Below are 19410 nucleotides of genomic sequence, written 5' to 3'. Positions count from 1 at the left end.
CTTTTGGACCCCACTGTAACTAGGCATATTACTGTAGTTTTTACCTAATTTCTCTTTATCTAGAGGGAAGCTGAAGTAAAAAGTGGCACATCTTTTCTCCACTCTCCCCTACCTGATCATGTACCGCACTGCAGTATCAAAGCGCAGGAAGAGAACTTCCCTGTGTAGCTGCAGGAGCCGCCCGACAGCCTCTGAACTTCTGGGCTCATGGAGAGAGTCAATCTGTCGCTGGACGTCCCACAGCTCAGCCCCTTTGGACAAACATCAGAGCATAACGACACTAACACTGTGCTTGAAGTGTTTATGCTGGATATGAGCCACACCCTGTGTTTTCCAAAATTATTTTATACCGATGCTCTCAGATCCGCCCCAGTTCGCTGTAAGTCTCTGAGCACTGCTGGGATTGAAGGACGTGTTTGGATTGCCCAGCCGAGCAAAGCTCACCAGGAAATAGACAACATCATGAAGAGATGATATTATTTGCAGTGTGTTTTGAAGAGCTTGTTGACATTCCTGTAACAAAAACATCTATTATCCATCACCCATTTATTTCTAAATTGTGCTTCACATATCAGAAATTAAAAGTCAAAGACAGTGACTGCTTTAAAATAAAACTGTATAATATATATATATATACAGTTGTGCTCAAAAGTTTGCATACCCTTGGAGAATTGGTAATATATGTACCATTTTTAAAGAAAACATGAGTGAGCAGGCAAAACACATTTCTTTTATTTCTTATGGGATTCATTTTCAACTGTAGGTTATAACAGAATGGCACAATCATAAAACAAAACATGGCAACAAAGAATGAAATTAAATGACCCCTGTTCAAAAGTCTGCATACCCTTAGTTCTTAATACTGTGTATTGCCCCCTTTAGCATCAATGACAGCGTGCAGTCTTTTGTAATAGTTGTCTGTGAGGCCCCAGATTCTTGCAGGAGGTAAAGCTGCCCATTCATCTTGGCAAAATGCCTCCAGGTCATGCAAAGTCTTTGGTCGTCTTGCATGAACCACACATTTGAGATCTCCCCAGAGTGGCTCGATGATATTAAGGTCAGGAGACTGTGATGGCCACTATAGAACCTTCACCTTTTTCTGCTGTAACCACTGGAGGGTCAACTTGGCCTTGTGCTTAGGGTCAATGTCGTGCTGGAAAGTCCAAGAGCGTCCCATGCGCAGCTTTCTTGCTGAAGAATGCAAATTGTCTGCCAGTATTTTCTGATAACATGCTGCATTCACCTTGCCATCAACTTTCACAAGATTCCCCGTGCCTTTAGAGCTCACACCCCCCCAAAACATCAGTGAGCCACCACCATGCTTCACAGTGGGGATGGTATTCTTTTCACTATTGGCCTTGTTGACTCCTCTCCAAACATAGTGCTTATGGTTGTGATCATAAAGCTCTATTTTGGTCTTGTCACTCCAAATTACAGTGTGCCAGAAGCTGTGAGGCGTGTCAAGGTGTTGTCGGGCATATTGTAACCGGGCTTTTTTGTGGCATTGGTGCAGTAAAGGTTTCTTTCTGGCAACTCACCTGTGGGTTTTTCTTTGTATCCTGAACAATTCTTCTGGCAGTTGTGGCTGAAATCTTTCTTGGTCTACCTGACCTTGGCTTGGTATCAAGAGATCCCCGAATTTTCCACTTCTTAATAAGTGACTGAACAGTACTGGCATTTTCAAGGCTTTGGATATCTTTTTATATCCTTTTCCATCTTTATAAAGTTCCATTACCTTGTTACGCAGGTCTTTTGACAGTTCTTTTCTGCTCCCCATGGCTCAGTATCTAGCCTGCTTTAATTGCCATTTAAACCTGTGTGTGTCACCTTGTGTGTCTGTAACAAGGCCAAACATTCAAGGGTATGTAAACTTTTGATCAGGGCCATTTGGGTGATTTCTGTTATCATTATGATTTAAAAAGGAGCCAGACAACTATGTGATAATAAATGGCTTCATATGATCACTATCCTTAAATAAAAGACAGTTTTTTTGCATGATCAGTCATATTTTCAAAATCAATGCCAAAATTTCACAATTTCTGCCAGGGTATGCAAACTTTTGAGCACAACTGTATATATATATATATATATATATATATATATATATATATATATATATATATATATATATATATAATGTAATTCAAAATTTAAATAATAATAATAATAAGTAAAACAAAAACAAAGTAAATGAAGAGACGAAACATTCACACATACATACCAACATATCAACCAAATGCTAATTTTAAAAAAAGAATATATATATATTCTTTAAATCCTTTTTAAAAATGTGGATGCTTGGAGCCTGTCTAATTTCAGTATGTATTTTACTCTGTGGATATTCCAATTAAACAACCTGAATGCCTTTTCCAAAAAATAGTTCAAAATAGGTAGTGAAAGTATGTGATTTATTGTATTCTTGGTCACAGTTTTAACCGTTGAGAAACTACAGTCTTTATAAGACCCAATAAGAAATTGCAAACAATAAAGTAACATAATATTGTAAAAAAAAGAGCAGTCTTTTTATTAAATCAATAATAAACCCTTTAAAAATTTAATCTACCAAATATGGTAGTTGTATGTGTTTTAAGAGAGGTTTAAACTCCTTCCTTTCATGGAGATTCGACACTATCATTATCACAGTGGAATTATATGGCTCTGGTCATGTGACTATTTGCACCACCCATGTAAACAACTCTGTGTAAAATACATCAACAGTTCCTTTCAGACCCTTAAAATTTCAAGCTAGATTTCATTCACAAATGTTACTTGGTGGGATTAAAATGTTTATTACATGTCTGTGGTTGTCACACTTAAAAATGTACTGCATGAATGCCATTGCAATAATAACATTCCTACTGTAAGTGTTCAAATTTGGCTTAAGTGCCCAAATACGTTTAGGGCCACTGTATATTATTGAGAACTGGGGCAAAGATGCATTTCTTACCTTTTCCTCGAGAGATTTGAACATGAGCAGCACCTCTGTGTAATGAGGGATGAACCACAGGTTTACGAGACTCTTTCCATCAGCTGATAACAGTCTTTTAGGGCGAGGTTGAAATGTCCTGATGAGTCGAAAACAGTCTTGACATTTATATTGTGTAAACTGATAAAGATTTAATGGGATAGATCACCAAAAAAGTGAACATTCTGTCATCTAAATGTCAGTGTATGGCTTTTCTTCTTCCATGGGGCACAAAAGAAGTAATTTAGCACAAAGTCTAAGTTGGTATTTTCCAAACAATGAAAGTTAATAGTGACTAAGGCTGTAAGCCCCTAACATTCTGCCAAACATCTGCTTTTGTGGTCCACAGATAAACAAAGTTATGACAGAAATTTCACTTTTTTCCAAAGTGTCCAAATACTTTATATACATTCTATATCTCTTTTAAACATTCAGTAATGTACATGTTTCCACCTTGGATCAGGGCACATGTTCTCTTCAGACTGCAGGTCTGATCTGGTTTCATTGGGTGGTCCAGTCACAAAATGGTTTTCACGGATGTTTGGCACTTCATCTAATAGTGATGTGAGACTGTGACAAAGAGCAACAATCTGCCCTCTGATACAACACAGTGACATATGTTTATTAAATCTGAAAAGGAGTAGAGAGACATTCTATCATGTTTGTTTTCATGCTTATGGTAATTTCCTCCAAATAAGAGCCGTTGTTCATTGACCAAACATACTTGTGACAGAACTCGAAAATCAGTTTCCTCTTGATTTTAGCCACCTCTGCCTATTGAGGAGCACACGAAAAAAAAAGTAATAATATTTGTATACATATTTTCATACATAAAGAACAAAAATCACCTTCCCCTTCATGCTTACGTACAGAGCTTAACTTCAGTGTATGTTCTTTGTTCTTTATAAATGCATTCAGCATTTCATCTCGAAGAGCCACTTTCTCCAGTTGAATGGACACAAACGCACCTGCAAGCCTGAATTACAACCAACATTGGACTCAAGGTCTGTAAGTCCACTTTGAACAAATTCATGACCAAATAATTTCACATATACTTGTAGAATGTGGAATATTCTGCACCTGTTTTTAGTAGCCAACGCATGTCTTTGTGCTCCAGTAGAAGTGGATCTGTCATGATGATGTGGCTGGGCTCTTGGTTCTGTGGATGGACCAAACTTCTCTGCCCAACAGCAAAGCAACGCCTGTTTAATTGCTCCAATCAGTGCGTTCTTCTGTACCATCTGACAAACCAGGACCACTTGCATGTTCTCCAGGCTGGACGGATTCATTAGCTGTTGAAAGATCACACAATTAATATATTGGAAAAAATAAATGCAGTATAATGTTTCAAAATGCAACAAATGTAAATCAGCATGTGACTACCTGTAAGACAGCCTCGTTAGATTGATAGCTAAACTTGCCAATATGATTCTCATCAAGTTCCTGGATGGCCAATGGCAGGTTAGTAGGGACATACCTATGAAGCAAGAAGGTAGAAAGAAAATCAAACTAGATATTTCAATTTTCAGAAAAAAAAAAAGAATAAAAAGTGTCTGGTGATTTTAATAGGCATACGGGTTTGCTCAAATAATAATAGTAATGCTTGTCTTAATTACAGGCTGCAACATACCATATACACACTACAATAAATACAACTAATTAAAACAGAAATAGATCATTTCTAAAAGTGTTATCAGACTGCAGGTGAATAAATGTCCTGCACAAAACAAAACAAAGCAAAACAATACAAAACAAAATAATAAATAAAACAACAAAACAAAAACAATAAATAAAACAAAACAACAAAGCAAAACAAACAAAGGAACATGAGGAACATGTTCAAACAAAACAAGAAAAACAAAATAAACAAAACCATCAAAACAAAACAACAAGCAAAACAAAATAATAAAAAGAACAAAACAAAAAGAACAAACCAAACAAAAACAATGCAAAAAATGAAATAAGCAAATGCAAAACATAGTAATAAACTATGCGACCCCAGCTACGATTAGAACTTAGCAGTGCGATATGCGGATATTGTTGACTTTTGTATGACTAAATGCTTATGTTCCTCATTTTGTAAGTCCCTTTGGATAAAAGCATCTGCTTAATGACTAAATGTGAAAAAACAAACAAACAAAAAAAAACATTAAAATAAATAACTAAACAAAAATAATAAACAAAACTATAAAGTTTTTATATATATAGAAAAAAAGCTGTAACCTGTCAACACACTGACTGTCCTCCTGAAGAGCTGTCATAAACACAGGAAGTTGTCTTGGTATCTCTTTCTTCACAGCAAACTCAAACTGCACCGGCCGCATGTATAAATGAAACTGATCAAAGCCCATCATGCTGGCAATTGATTTATATAACCTAGAGTAACATTAGACATTCAGTTTAATGGTTTTCAATTGCCATTTTAAAGGCAGGTCTGAAACACTTTTACAGTCCAACAAGGAAAAGAAGTTATAAATCCTTGAATAACTCAACTGGGACAGACGCTCGGTCTCTGATGCTGATTGAATGATGCGGTGACGGATTGTGATGAGTTCTAGCAGTGTACAGAACGTCTTCACCATAAACATCTGTCTTTCTTTGCCTTGTTTTCTCTCCTGTTCCTCAGCACATCTCACAACAGATATAGCGAGCTCTCTGGCCAGGAGAGGGTCTTCAATGAACACATCTGAGAATAACTGAAATGAGAGAGAACACTGAATGTATCTGACATCTTTCTGTTAATAACTGCTGCAGTGTGCTCTTTTGCATACTTCAATTTTGGCAAATGTAGTAGGCCATATGGTTATTCAATGCACACAGAAAATGTGCATACTGTGCACAGTACACATTCTACATACTACACAAATTGTAAAATTTGTATGTTAGTCTCCTATCACAATACTATCATATCTCACAATGCAATGCACACATTTGACCTTAGCAACAAATGGAAATTACAAAAAAAAAATACATTACCAGAAGTAATATCAAACATGATAATTAACATACCTGTTTTGTCTTATTATTTAGATTGTCAAGAGTTTTAACAGAAACTGAACTACAAAGGAAGTAGACTACTGTATACAGCAGTGGTTCTCAAACATGGGGCCTCAGGAAACTTCCAACGGGGCCTCAACATGACTTAAATGATTTAAAATAGGTTAATAAGCTACAATAAAACTTGCTATACTGAATCTGAAAATGCTTTAAAAAAGCTAAAAACAAGATGTACAACATGCAAACTCACATCATATTTCTTATCTTAATTCAACAACTCCTCTCAAAAACAAAAAAACAAAAAAAAATGTATTGAAAAAATAGGGGCTTCAAATATAGTCTTGGACAGTGGAGGGCCTTGAAGTCAAAAAGGTTGAGAACCACTGGTATACAGCACATACTATGCAGTATACTGGTATTGCATTTCAATATTGCGGTTGCAATAAAATTTCCATCATGGTACTAATGACGTATCTACATATCTAAAGAGGGAAGGGACTTTTACTTTTATTTCCCCCTTAAACAGTGACATCTCAACTTATTTGGCACACAAAATGACACATACATCTCTCTGGATCTGAGAACTGCAGGTGGCACCAGGAGTGGCAAGGGTGTTCCAGTGATGCAGGGCCATTTTCAAGAGCCTTTGCTCAAGTTTGACTCTCTCAGATGCTGTTTTAGCTCTGTTTAGCTCATACAGTTCAACACAGACACGATCAAGAGCATTGTACAGCTGAGATGCCAAACACAAGGACGGATGTATCTCCAATAAATACACACTCTTCAAAGCAGGCCTGCGATGAAAGTAGAAGGAGATGCCATTAAACAAGGAATTTCTTAGAAGTCTTTTGTCTTTTATGTTTTTATATTGCATATAAGAGAAATATTCTGGGTTCAATACAAATTAAACTCAATCGACAGCATTTGTGGTATAATATTAATTACCACAGAACTTAATTTCGACTTGTCCCTCCTTTTCATTAAAAAAGGCAAAAATCCTATGATTGGGAAGGTTAATATTATTAAAATGAATTGTATTCCAAAATGTAACTACCTGCTACAATCTCTCCCTGTAGATGTCCCCCTTTCTTATTTCAAGCAATTTGATAGCATAGCGAAGTCCTTCATTTAGAATGGTAAATGTCCCAGATTACATTTCAGTAAATTGCATAGGCCAGTTGATAAAGGTGGGATAGGTCTACCCAAGATTTTGTTTATTATTATGCATTCAATCTCAGACATTTGGCTCATTGGTCGCTTCCACCTGAGAGAGCCCCTCCCTGGTTTTGTATTGAACAGGAAGTTCTTGCCCATATTTTGCCATTGCACAGCCTATCTATCAAACTAATCGGAGAAGTTAAGTCGCACCCTGTTATCTCGCATTTGCACTCGGTATGGACAAAAGTGTCCAGAGTGTTTAATTCTGGCATTTATTTAAATGTTGCTTCAAGCATATGGCTGAACCCAAAATTATGTATTAATATGTCCCCTCTCTGCTGGACAGAGTGGATTGTGAGGGAGGTTAATAGCTCGGTGACCTATATGAGAGTGGAGTGTTGATATCCTTTGAAAATATGGTTCAACATTTTGGGATTCCCAGATCTCAGTTTTTTAGGTATTTACAGCTGAGCCACCTGCTCTGTACTATTTTTGGGAGTAGCATACACCCCCCTAAAGCAGCAGATACTCTGGGAGTGGTGATAACTGCTTTTGGAAAAGGTCATGAGGCATCAGTGTATTACTTCCTGTTAATTCAGAGTCTGGGGGATGGAGCTTCAACTTCTCTCAAGAGATTATGGGAGAAAGATTTAAACTTGATATTGGAGGAGGGAGTGTGGGCTAAGATTCTAAAAAACGTCGAGTCTACATCTGGAGATGCAAGGGTGCGCCTTATGCAATTTAATATTTTACATCGATTCTATTGGACTCCCATTAGATTGTATAGGCTTGGTCTTAAAGACACACCCACCTGTTTGTGATGCCAATCAGAAGATGGGGACACAACCCATGTTTTTTGGTGGTGTGTTAAGATCCAAGAATTTTGGTTGAAGGTTCAGAGTTTTATGTGTGACGTATTGGGCACTCAAATTTAATTTTGCCACAGACTCTGTATTTTAGGCGATGGGGCGGTCATTAATATAGGGGATAAACACATAAAAAATTGGGTCCTAACCAGTGTTATGATTGGCAGACAGATTGTTCTTAGGGGATGGAAGTCGGCTGGAGAGCCCTTATTTCAAGAGTGGTGCACAGAGATGAGGAGGGTGGTGGCATTCGAGGAAATGTCATGTAGAAGGCTGCGGAACTTAGATTAATTTGATAGGAAATGGGGCAGCTATTTGGCCTTATTGGAGGGCTCTCAGGAGGGGCAGTGGAGAGAGAAGTATAGTTTTAAATGTGTGTGATTATTATATATATATATATATTTTTTTTTTTTGTATTATTATTATTATTTGTGTGTGTGTGTGTGTGTGTGTATAATTATGAGTGACCACAGGGATATTTGTTGAGGGTCAGGGTGGGGTTGGGGATTGGGAGGGGGAGGGGTAATAGTGGGGGTTAAATGTTGATTCTGTGAATATATGATTTGCTTTTCTTTGTTAATTGTATGAATCAATAAAAACTGTTAATCAGAAAAAGAAAGGCAAAAATCTGTTACAGTGAGGTACTTACAATTTAAGTGAATGGGGCCAATCCGTAAACATTAAAATACTCACTGTTTCAAAAGTACAGCTACAAGATGTAAACAATATGCGGTAACATGATTTTAGTGTGATAAAATCACTTACTAATCGCATCTGTGTAAAGTAATATCCAATTTTACAATGTTGTTGCCATGACGATGTAATGCTGTAAACCTTAAAACGCCACAACGATGTAATAACAAATCAACTGTGGCTTTTAAAATAAATAAAAACAAGCACAAATAATACACTTTTATAAAATTACAAGCATCATTTTCTGCTTGTAAACCCTCCAAAAATTGTCCCCATTCACTTCCATTGTAAGGCCTAACTGTAACCTCGATTTTTGTGCTTTTTTTAAAAGAAAAGAAGGGATGAGTCGAAATTGTTTTTTGTGGTAATCAACATTACGCCACAAATGCTGTCGATTGAGCTTAACATGTACTGAACCCAGAATATTCCTTTAAGGTGAACATAAATCAGCATTCACAACCCATTTTACTTCAATAATCGGACCTATTTCAAAGTAAAGATTTAATATACAACAAGAAAAAAACATCAGGAATTGATGGGATAGTGAAAAGTGGCCGTTCCATACCAGAACAGTGCCTGACCTGAATGCGATTTTGCAGTAGATTTTGATCATTATTTGATTTAATTGCCTTAACTTTTATAAGCATTTACATTAATCGGTATAAATTTCAAGATTAGCAGGATTTTAGAAAGGATGTGATACATTACCTGCAACTGTAGCCTAAAACTATACCTAAACTTTATTATCCCTGCCTGTGCGGACTAAGTGACATCAGCCAAAAAGAAAAAGAGTTTTTAGAGGTGTAGAAAGTCATTACATTATGTTGAAGACTTTTGAATAAAATGCACTAATAACTCACATTAAGATTGGGAACATGTATGAAGAAAGTAAACTGGGTCAATTTTGATATCATGTTGACTTTATATAAGTTTGATCTTTACCAGCTTCCACCAATTGATACCAAATGCTTCGGGATGTAATTTGGTGGCAGCCCGTATTCACTAGGACAACCATTCTGTCCCTCTCTCCATATTCTCTCCAGATACTGTCTCTGCTCATCAATCTAATGTGCCGAAAATAAGAAAACAAAATCATTTGACAACAGCGAAAGTGACTGAAGGTTATATAAGCAGGATTAAAGAAGGAAAGCTCAATTACTTGATTGTTCAGCACTAGTTTTATGAGTTGTTGGTGGCTCTGCAGACACACAATCGCATCCCTGTAAGCTTGTGCAAAGTATCCAGCTGTGAAATCCATCTGTGGTCTTTTGTGCATGATGTCTGTGATGACCTGAGCAATGCTAAACCGTTCCTCTGGATCTGTGACATGCTGATAAGCTTCCAAATAGCAATTCAACAGCTGGGAATGAAAGTTAAACAGAAATTAATAAATTTTTTATCTGTAAAATTGATTTTGAATTGCATTTTGATACGTACGTGCCACAAACAAACCTGTATTTTGTGCTCCAGAAAATCTACTTCACACGTCCAGGTGTCCAAAAGAACAGCCAACCGATCTACATCCATCCCAGCTAAAAATTCTTTAGATGCATATGACTCTGTCCGAACAACATGGTATAAATGACTAAGTTTAGGCATGAAACTCTGAATGGCGCAAGCTGATACGTTTTTTGAACTTATCTGTTAGCCAATCAGCACGTTCACATATGTTAAGTCAATCGGCTCACATGGTGTGAGCGGATAGATCTTTTGATGTGGTAGCCAATCAACTTATGTAATCTCTCTTTGCCTAACATTTATGAATGAATGAATGTTATATTTATATAGCGCTTTTTCTGACACTACACTCAAAGCACTTTACACAGTGAAATCTCCTCAACCACCACCAGTGTGATGCGACGGCAGCCATAGTGTGCCAGTACGCTCACCACACACCAGCTACTGGTGGAGAGGAGAGTTATAAAGCCAATTAATGGATGGGGATTATTAGGAGGCCATGACTGAGAAGGGCCAATGGAGGGATGTTACACCCCTACTCTTTACGAGAAGTGCCCTGGGATTTTATTTTTATTTTTTCTCCCAATTTGGAATGCCCAATTCCCAATGTGCTTTTAAGTCCTCGTGGTCGCGTCGCGTCAGCACACCCTGGGATTCGAACTAGCGAACTCCAGGGGTGATAGCCAGCATCTTTACCACTGAGCTACCCAGGCCCCCTATGCCCTGGGATTTTTAATGACCACAGAGAGACAGGACCTCGGTTTAACGTCTCATCCGAAGGACGGTGCCTTTTTACAGTATAGTGTCCCCGTCACTATACTGGGGTATTAGGACCCACACAGACTGCAGGGTGAGAACCCCCTGTTGGCCTCCCTAATACCTCTTCCAGCAACAACCTTATTTAGTTTGCAAGTTAGCGGTTTCACTACAGTGTGCTGTGAGAGTTTTCTCTGAAACCCTCCTCCTCCCCAGCTCCACCTGTGAGTTGTCATGGCATGTCATGGTTTCTACTTGCCGGTGCAAAATTTGACACCACAATGCTCTAAAAAGTCTTTTTGCAATCTTTCTTGAAAATATAAACACTTTTGGTTGTCGCACCTTCACTGCATACAGGTAAACGTATCAGTCATAAAAAAAGTATATGCTAACTGTAAACTGAGCACAATTATGTACACTACATTTTTATGTAGATAAAGTCCATTCACACAAATGACTGTCCTGACCTCTGTTCTTCTGAATGAAATGGGATGCTGTGAGTAACAGATGATGCTCCAACTCTTTCAGATCCACCAGAGCCGCATCATAGATGATGTAGAGACCTCGCTGGTCCTGCGTGTGGATGAAGCTCCCATCAGTGCTGTAGTAGTCATGGAGATTCTCCACCTCAGGAAACTCCATGAACTCGGCACAGTGAACCTGACATGAAACAAATAAGGCTGAGTTTAAAGATGAAGTATGTCATTTCTGCACCACCAAACAAAAACATTGCAAATCAAACTGTTTCGAACTGGTTCCCCCATCTGCCATTGGTAAGGTATCCAGACAGCCCCAAACTCATGCCATTTGTTGAGCCAATGTTGCCGTGTCAGTTTGCATATTAAGCAGGCATAGACATTATTTTAACATAAAAAATACAGACATTACTATTAAGTGGTGAAAATGATCATTTACAATTAAAGTACAGAATTCAAAAACCCAAAAACAGCAATCTTTGTCTTTTATGTTACATTGGTTTTATGACCTGTAATAGACACAACACAAAGTAAAGTACCAATAAGCACTGGGCCAATTTGCTAATTACGCAGCTAAATATTTTATGTTCTAAAAACATTTTCCTAACGTTCCCATTAGGTTGTGATAAAGTTATTTGAAACTTCTGGGAACATTCAGAAAAAAGTCCAGTTTTTTAAAAATGTTTTAAAAACGTTAGGAAGACATTCTGGAAAACTTAAAAAAATGTCAGAAATGTTTTTACAATGTAGTAACATTTGAAGAATGTTCCAATAAGGACGTACTGTATGAATAACATTTTCATGCTTATGTTATGAGAACATTTATTAACAACAGAAACTGTTGAGAGAACATTCTGTTATCATTACTGCAAGAACGTTTGTTCATAACTTTTAGAGAAACTTCAGCCAAAGTTCTGATCACGTTCCTTATAGGCACCTTGTAGTCAACGGGACTGTTGTAGATGTAGTTTTGTAATCTGAGAGCTCCTGTAGAGCTGTCACCTCCTTGAGCAGCACTCATCCAGCCCGTCTTCTCCACACTGCTCACCAGATCACCTTCAACCATCTCCAGACCTGCTGCATCCATCGTCAGAGTCCTCTCCACTGACCGCAAGTAGTTTAGCATGCTCAGACACGTACGCTACAGAAACCAGAGGTCGAGATAAACAGACTCACTTCAGTCTGGTGTACCATGATACAGTGATTGTATCGACATAGTTCTGAATGATTAGCATATTCATATACCATATTTACATGGTATTCCAATGTACATCAAAACTACCATGGCATTACAATGGTTTTAACATAAACATGTTAAAACCATGATATCAAAAAGAAACAAGTTAATATATTGTACATGCCCAAAAACACACGGTATTATCATGGTGCATGTACAAAAACATGGTATTATCATGGTACATGTACAAAAAACATGGTATTACCATTGTAAATGTTCAAAAAAGCATGGTATTACTACAGTACTTGAAAAAAATAAAAAATAAATGGTAATACAATAGTAAATTTACAAAAAACGTGGTATTACCATGGTACATTTACAAAAAGAATTGTACTATCATGGTACATGTACAAAAACATGGTATTACCATGGTAAATGTACCAAAAAAAAATTACTTTTTTTTTTTTAAATTAAATTGTAGTTTTGTAATGAAATAAATTAATATGGTGGCACAATTATATTTTTGTCTACAAAACTAATTTCAAACATTTAAGCATACGCCTTCAGATCAAAAGATTTTTAAGATCATGACAAACATTTCAGTCAAGTGTTTCAAAACTTTTGACCGGTAGTGTATGTCAAAAAACATGGTAATATGATGCAACAAACAAAACATATTGATACTGTGGAAACCCCCTAACCCCCCCCCCCCCCCCCCCCAAAAAAAAAAACAATGCTTAGTACATACCATAGTACCATATTACATTTTGCTCTTTTATTGTAAGTGAAAAGACAATTGTAGAAAAACAAACCAGATTGAAAATGTTTTTTTTACCTTCAGTTCTCTGATCCTGAGGTGTCGCAGGTAGATTAAACACACAAACGCTCCTCTGGATGATACAGGATCATTGGAACTGTCCTCAATATCTTCATTTTCCTCAAGATCATAAGCACCACTGATTTGAAATGTTTGACGAAAGAGAGCGAAAAGGAAAAGGTCACACACAAATGCGCCGTGCTGGTAACATTCCTATAAAGTATATTTTAAGGCTTAGAAGAGCTGTGTTGCGGCTTCAACCCATGTGAATTTTCCTCTGGTTTTAAGGGTAAGTCTAGGGTTAGGGTTAAGGTTAGGGGTAGAGATGGGGAGGGGAGGGGACTTTGTCTGACAGGAATCTTGTTCAAGGACCAATAAAACATGTTGATCTATGAACACGTCCTATGGTCAACGTGCAGTGATAGATTGCAGACACATTTGTGTTTCTTAAATTACCGATTATTCTTTTTCTCATTGTGTTTTTGGTTTCCATGCTTAGATGAACGAACCTTCAAGGCCACCTAAAATACAAAGAAAAAGAACAGTTAAACTCACAAAATCGCAATAAATTTTTTATTAAATGAGTTACTACCAGACTGGAAACAATCATTTTCTAACTCAATATTTTATTCTTGCTCCTCACACATTTCCTTGAGAAGCAAAATGACATACTGTAAAACGTTAAGATTTGTTTTTAGAGAACTATAACTAAATTTAATGAGATTTATGCTTTAAATTAGAAAAACTATTTGCCAACTGGTTCAGAAAAATAAACTTATTGAATTAAGTTCAATAATAAGTATTTTTCTTACCCTATTGGCAAATAGTTTTCTAACGTAAAATAGTTGTATAGATTTTTTTGAGCATTAACCTCACTCATTTTATTTAATTTTTTTATTTAATTATATTTCCCTGAAAATAAGTCTTAATATATTATAATTTTGCTTCTTAACTACAGTAAATGTGTCTTGTTCTAAGTACAACAGTGTAAAATGCATTTTTTATTGTATTTTCTCCCAAAATAGCACTAAATAGCAACTAAAACTACCACAGCACTTTCCTAAAAACCTTTTTGTCACTATACACTGCAAAAACATTTCCTGATCTATGAGATCATTGTGTGTAAAGTCTAAAGTTTGATTTTCACGCAATTTGATATAACATTTAATCATTTATAAAATTTATATAGCTAATGAATATCCTGGAAATTATCACATTTATTTTGAGACAAAATACTCATTTGTTATTTTCAGTTTCGTTCGAGGTGATTAAATCAAACGTTTCAATAACTGTCCAATAAGAGAAAGTTTATTTGGGGTTAAAATCCTCATGTTGCAGTGGCTAAAGGCCCCTATTAAACATTTGGGGCGAATAGATTTGTTATGAAGAATACTCAAAGTGGGCTCTCATTGACTGATCCAATCACAATGGAGATTCATTTCTTTATAGAATACTAGACAAGTAATGAAATGTCAAATGTGTTTAAAATTAAAAGGAAATTGTGAACCCTTTTCTAAAGTGGATATTTTGAATATGCATTATCATTATTTGTTACTCAAAATGCATCTTGATGTCTCAAAATTATTTGCATAGTTGACAAATTGTGCACTTATATCTACACAATATTACTATTACCCCGCAAGTGTGGGGTAAAAGACCCCCTCGCCACTTTTTTTTTATTTTTATGAATGTTTAATCAAAACAATCTTCTGTTATTATATCCTGAAACATTTTGTGACCAGAAAAAAGCACATTTTCCTTAAAGTGTGTCTTTAGACGAATTTTACGCAACAGTATTTACTGGACAACAAGACAAAAATACTGAGTAAGAAAATACTTTTTGCAGTGTAGTTCAGATAAATGTTCACCTGAAACATGTTTTCTCTGTTATAAATGCTTCTCCACATTTTAGATGTATCTTTGAATGTCTCTTGGAGTCCTGTGCTGATGGATGGAGGTTTTGTGATGTCTTGTTGACAGACAGATGCAGCATACTGCTTCAAAGCATCAGTCACTATATGTAGATCTGACTCCTTTAAAAGAAAGTGCAAAACAGGCCAAGTATAGTAATGTTAAATATAGAAGTGCAGACATAACATTTGTGTTTCAGTGCATTAGATTTATTCACCTCAAGGAACTTGCTGTGCATGTGAAGTAGTTCATCCATTGATCTGAGCTCCTTAAGTTTGGCCATTTGTTTTTGTTGCCATGGATCTCGTTTTGGTTTCACCTGTTTGAAGCACAATATTGGTTATAGATTATTGCGTACACTGAAAACAATCTTTGCCATGTTGCCTAAAAATGTGGTGACATCTAAATGAAATGATTTTTATTCAAGTCAACCTGACTGAATTAGGTTACAACAACAAAAGCTCTATAATATAAATATCTGATTCTCACATGAATGTGCGGAATCCAGTTGGACTCTTTCCTGAGAGCCATATTTGGGCTCTTCCTCCCCCACTTCCTCTCTGTAGCTTCAGTGCTGTCGTACTGCAGGAAAGTCTTCATCTCCTCCTGGCTTCTAAACACTATCCTGAACATGTGACTAACCTACATTCAGGACAGATAACACTGTTTAATTCATTCACAAGAATGATTTTTATTTTCATAATGTTTGAGAATACATCATATTGCACGACTGTGTTATATCCGATGATATCATTGAAATGCTGTAATTCAATTCAGATTACCATACTGTACAGCTCCATCTCATCTGCTGTTGTCTTGATGGTGTGGATATTAAATTGGATGTTGTAATGTGACAGGAGAAACTCCAACTGGGTTTTGAAATCCTCTGTTTTGATGGAGTGCAAGGGAATATCTGACATTGAAGCAATTACCCCTGATGGGTCAAGAACAACAACAAAAACAAACAAACAAATAAACTGATTGACTGATTAATTATGTTTTGAAAAACAATTACTTAGAGAAAGATCTTGTAATCTAAATTAAAGACGTGGGTAAAACTTTACAAAAAGGTTCCATTTGTTAATATTAGTTAATGCAGTAGGTATCATGAACTAACAATTAACCATGTTTTTTTATTACAGCATTTAGTCATCTTTGTTAATGTTCATAAAAATACAATTACAAAGCCAAGCACACCAACGGTATGTAAGGAAGTATGATTGGACTTCACTGATTATGATTTCAAGAAAAGCAGTATTAAATACATCAGTAAAATTGCTTATATAACAATAAAATGCATTGTAACTTTTAAACATTAGGTGGCGCTTTCTCCAAATTTTTATGGAGCAGTCAGGGTGCAGTTACACACACATGCCAAAGCATTTCAGAGATACAGCCTCAGATGCTTTTTGGCATTGTGCCATCTAGTTCATTGGGGCACTATTCGAGAACCGTTTGGTCTACCGAAAAGCTTTTGATAACTTTTTGTTGTGAGTGTCCCTAGATGATACACAGGCGAATCGGACGTACAGCCTTGGAGAAGTAAAAAAAAAAGAAAGAAAAAGGTTTTCAATTAAGTTCAAAATGGCGGACAGGGAGTATGGCTGACCATGGCAAATTGGGTTACCAGCGTACTCTGCCTAACCTAAGGAATCTTAAAAGAGCAGTCACAATACAATAGGCCAAAATAATTAAACGTTATAAGCATTTTTTAACATTTCATAATATCTACTGACCACAAGGTGGCGCTGGCCCCAAATTTTGTAGGTAACCTCAGGACATGGTACTGATAATACATACCAAGTTTTGTAATAATACGCCAATGCATTTGTAAAATGCAGCACCTTATGACAAAATTAAAAATGGCCAACATAGAAACATTGGGTATCATTTGACTCTGTATGCCCCAAGGAATCTAAAGAGACCAGTTTTGTGATTTTAAGCCAAACTATTCAGAAGTTATAAGCAAAATAAGCAATTTTTCATATCTCTTGACCACTAGGTGGCACTGTGACAAAACTGTGCAGGTACCCTAAAGTCATGATGGCTATGGCAAATACCAAGTTTCTTTTCAATACGTTAAAGCATTGCAAAAATACAGCCTCACGTCCATTTTGGCATGCTCGCCGTCAAATTGATTGAAGCGCAGTACGAGAAGGGTTTGGTTTATCAAAACGTTTTTTAATAACTGTTTTTTTTTTTTTTTTAAATAAAATTTTCCGACAAATCAGACATGCAGCCTAGGAGGAGTTAAGAAAAGTCATTTTTTTGGAAAATAAAAAATTGTGGAAAATCTAGTCTGGAAAAAGTTATAAGCATAAATATAAGTGCAATTTTGAACTGTTGGTGGCGCTAGAGAGTTTGAGTTAGAGACCCCAAATTTGGGTCAGTGATAGTTTAATGTGTCCTTTATCAGTGTACCAAACTTCACAACTTTCCTCCAAAGGGTTCTATGGGCTACTCCCAGCCGGAAAAAAAAAAGAATAAGAATAATAATAAGAAGAAAACTAACGGATACAATAGGTGCCTACGCACCTTCGGTGCCCCTAATAATAGTTGTCCATCCACATTAAGCTGGCATAGGAAAAAGTATATTAAACACTTCAGCTTTATAAGTTCACTTTTAAATCACTAGTGATAAAGTTTATTTCAACTTAAGGGCAGTATGAAAAGTCACTTTCTGAACACATTCCAATTTCTTACCTGAAAAATAGGCAGGACAGGTCAAATCTTCAACACTGGACATCTGTTCATTATTCCATTCAGTTAAAGGGAGATAATGAAGCACCTACAACATATAATAAAAAATAATAATAATAATAAAAAATGAATAATCACAGTTTTCTTTAACACTGTCAATATGAGACTTGACCAAGTTTGCAGGGATTCTCACATGCAGGAAGCTGTGGACGGTTTTGACAGAGTGCAGATGGCAAATAAGCCACTGCAGGTAAATGATGACATCTTCTTGTGTGACCACACTGATGGGACTCTCCACACCGGCCAGCACCTTCTCTCTGGACACGGCGAGACGACGAGCACGATGCACAGAATCCTCAAATTCATAAGTCATGTGTGTGATCTGCTTCTAAACAGTAATATTACATACAGAGTTATTTAACATAACATAAGAAATTAATTAAAATATTCCACAATCCAGAGAACAGATTACCTTATATTGAGGATATCGTTTTTCCAGGACAGTGGAATGATGGCCGAATCTCCTCCATCTGAGCATCAGTTGATATTTGCATTGTGCCAGTTTGAAAGTTTGATCTGTGTAAAACTATAGTGAGAAAGAAAGAAAAATGTCATTAGGAATACAAATTCTGTTAATGAGCGAAAACGTTAGATCACAAATAGGCTAGAAAACTCTAATGTGTGACCATAATAAAGCGCAGTCTGCAGCACACCTGATGCAGTAGTAAGGGTAAACTTTCAGGTGTGTACTCTTGGATCAGGCAGCTCTCCAGCTCCCTCTGAGTCACTTCTGCTTGTGACACAACAGGCTTTATGGATGAAACCTAAACGACACAGTGTTATTTAACAAGCCTGTCTGACATACATAGAAAACTAGAAATGTAAAATAACTCCAGACACTTACAATCTGCTGAACAAAACTTACCTGCAGTCCTTTGAGGAGCACCTGTTGCCTCTCCATACGAAAGTAAGACACATCTTTTGGAATATGGATGGAGCTGAAAAAGTTAGGATTTTAAAGCATTACAGGACCAAAAAGCAGCCAGGACATTCGGCAAAATTTCTACTTTTGTGTTCCACTGAAGAAGAAAAAAGGTAATGAGGGAGAGTAAATAATAATGACAGAATTTTCTTTATTGGGTGAACTGTTTCTTTCAGGCTATTCGGTTTGGTTGGATACATTAACGAACACCAGTAAGTCATGCATATAGATTGGAATATATGAAAATATATGAATGATGAATCAAGTTTTTAGGACATTTCTGAATATTTTGAATGTGATTATATTTTTAAAGGTTATTATTACTGTAAGTGAATAAATATCATCTGTCTCACCTGTATGGTTTTGAGGATGTATTATGTAAAATCTCCTTCTCTTCAATTTCAGTCCTCAAAGCCTGAAGCTGCGCGGACAGTTCCGATTCCAACTGCTCCAT

The 19410-nt window shown here is 36.5% G+C and overlaps 2 protein-coding genes across 2 annotated transcripts in view; both read right to left on the bottom strand.

The window, feature by feature from the left end:
• Positions 1-3741, bottom strand: part of LOC127410779 (coiled-coil domain-containing protein 162-like) — an 18519-nt gene extending 14778 nt beyond the window's left edge. The window contains exons 1-4 of the mRNA XM_051645990.1: positions 3419-3741; positions 2948-3065; positions 351-513; positions 113-251 (exon numbers count right to left, since the gene is read on the bottom strand). Coding sequence (XP_051501950.1) covers positions 113-251; positions 351-513; positions 2948-3065; positions 3419-3582 — 584 coding nt within the window. The 5' untranslated portion in view covers positions 3583-3741. The remainder of the gene's footprint in view (positions 1-112; positions 252-350; positions 514-2947; positions 3066-3418) is intronic.
• On the bottom strand, positions 3726-19410 carry si:ch73-242m19.1 (uncharacterized). Its single transcript, XM_051645989.1, has 24 exons — positions 19310-19410; positions 18900-18972; positions 18688-18798; positions 18447-18560; positions 18168-18362; positions 17978-18062; positions 16057-16208; positions 15764-15916; positions 15492-15593; positions 15232-15396; positions 13820-13884; positions 13382-13502; positions 12307-12510; positions 11361-11553; positions 10132-10238; positions 9839-10039; positions 9622-9743; positions 6528-6756; positions 5459-5661; positions 5189-5341; positions 4349-4442; positions 4046-4257; positions 3832-3941; positions 3726-3739 (listed from the first exon to the last, which is right to left on the bottom strand). Exons 1-24 carry the CDS (start codon positions 19408-19410, stop codon positions 3726-3728), a joined length of 3279 nt encoding a protein of 1092 aa, XP_051501949.1.

The sequence above is a fragment of the Myxocyprinus asiaticus genome, chromosome 20 (genome assembly GCF_019703515.2).
Source record: "Myxocyprinus asiaticus isolate MX2 ecotype Aquarium Trade chromosome 20, UBuf_Myxa_2, whole genome shotgun sequence".
Classification (NCBI taxonomy): domain Eukaryota; kingdom Metazoa; phylum Chordata; class Actinopteri; order Cypriniformes; family Catostomidae; genus Myxocyprinus; species Myxocyprinus asiaticus.
The sequence above is the reverse complement of the archived record's forward strand: the minus strand, read 5'-3'. Positions and strand labels throughout refer to the sequence as shown.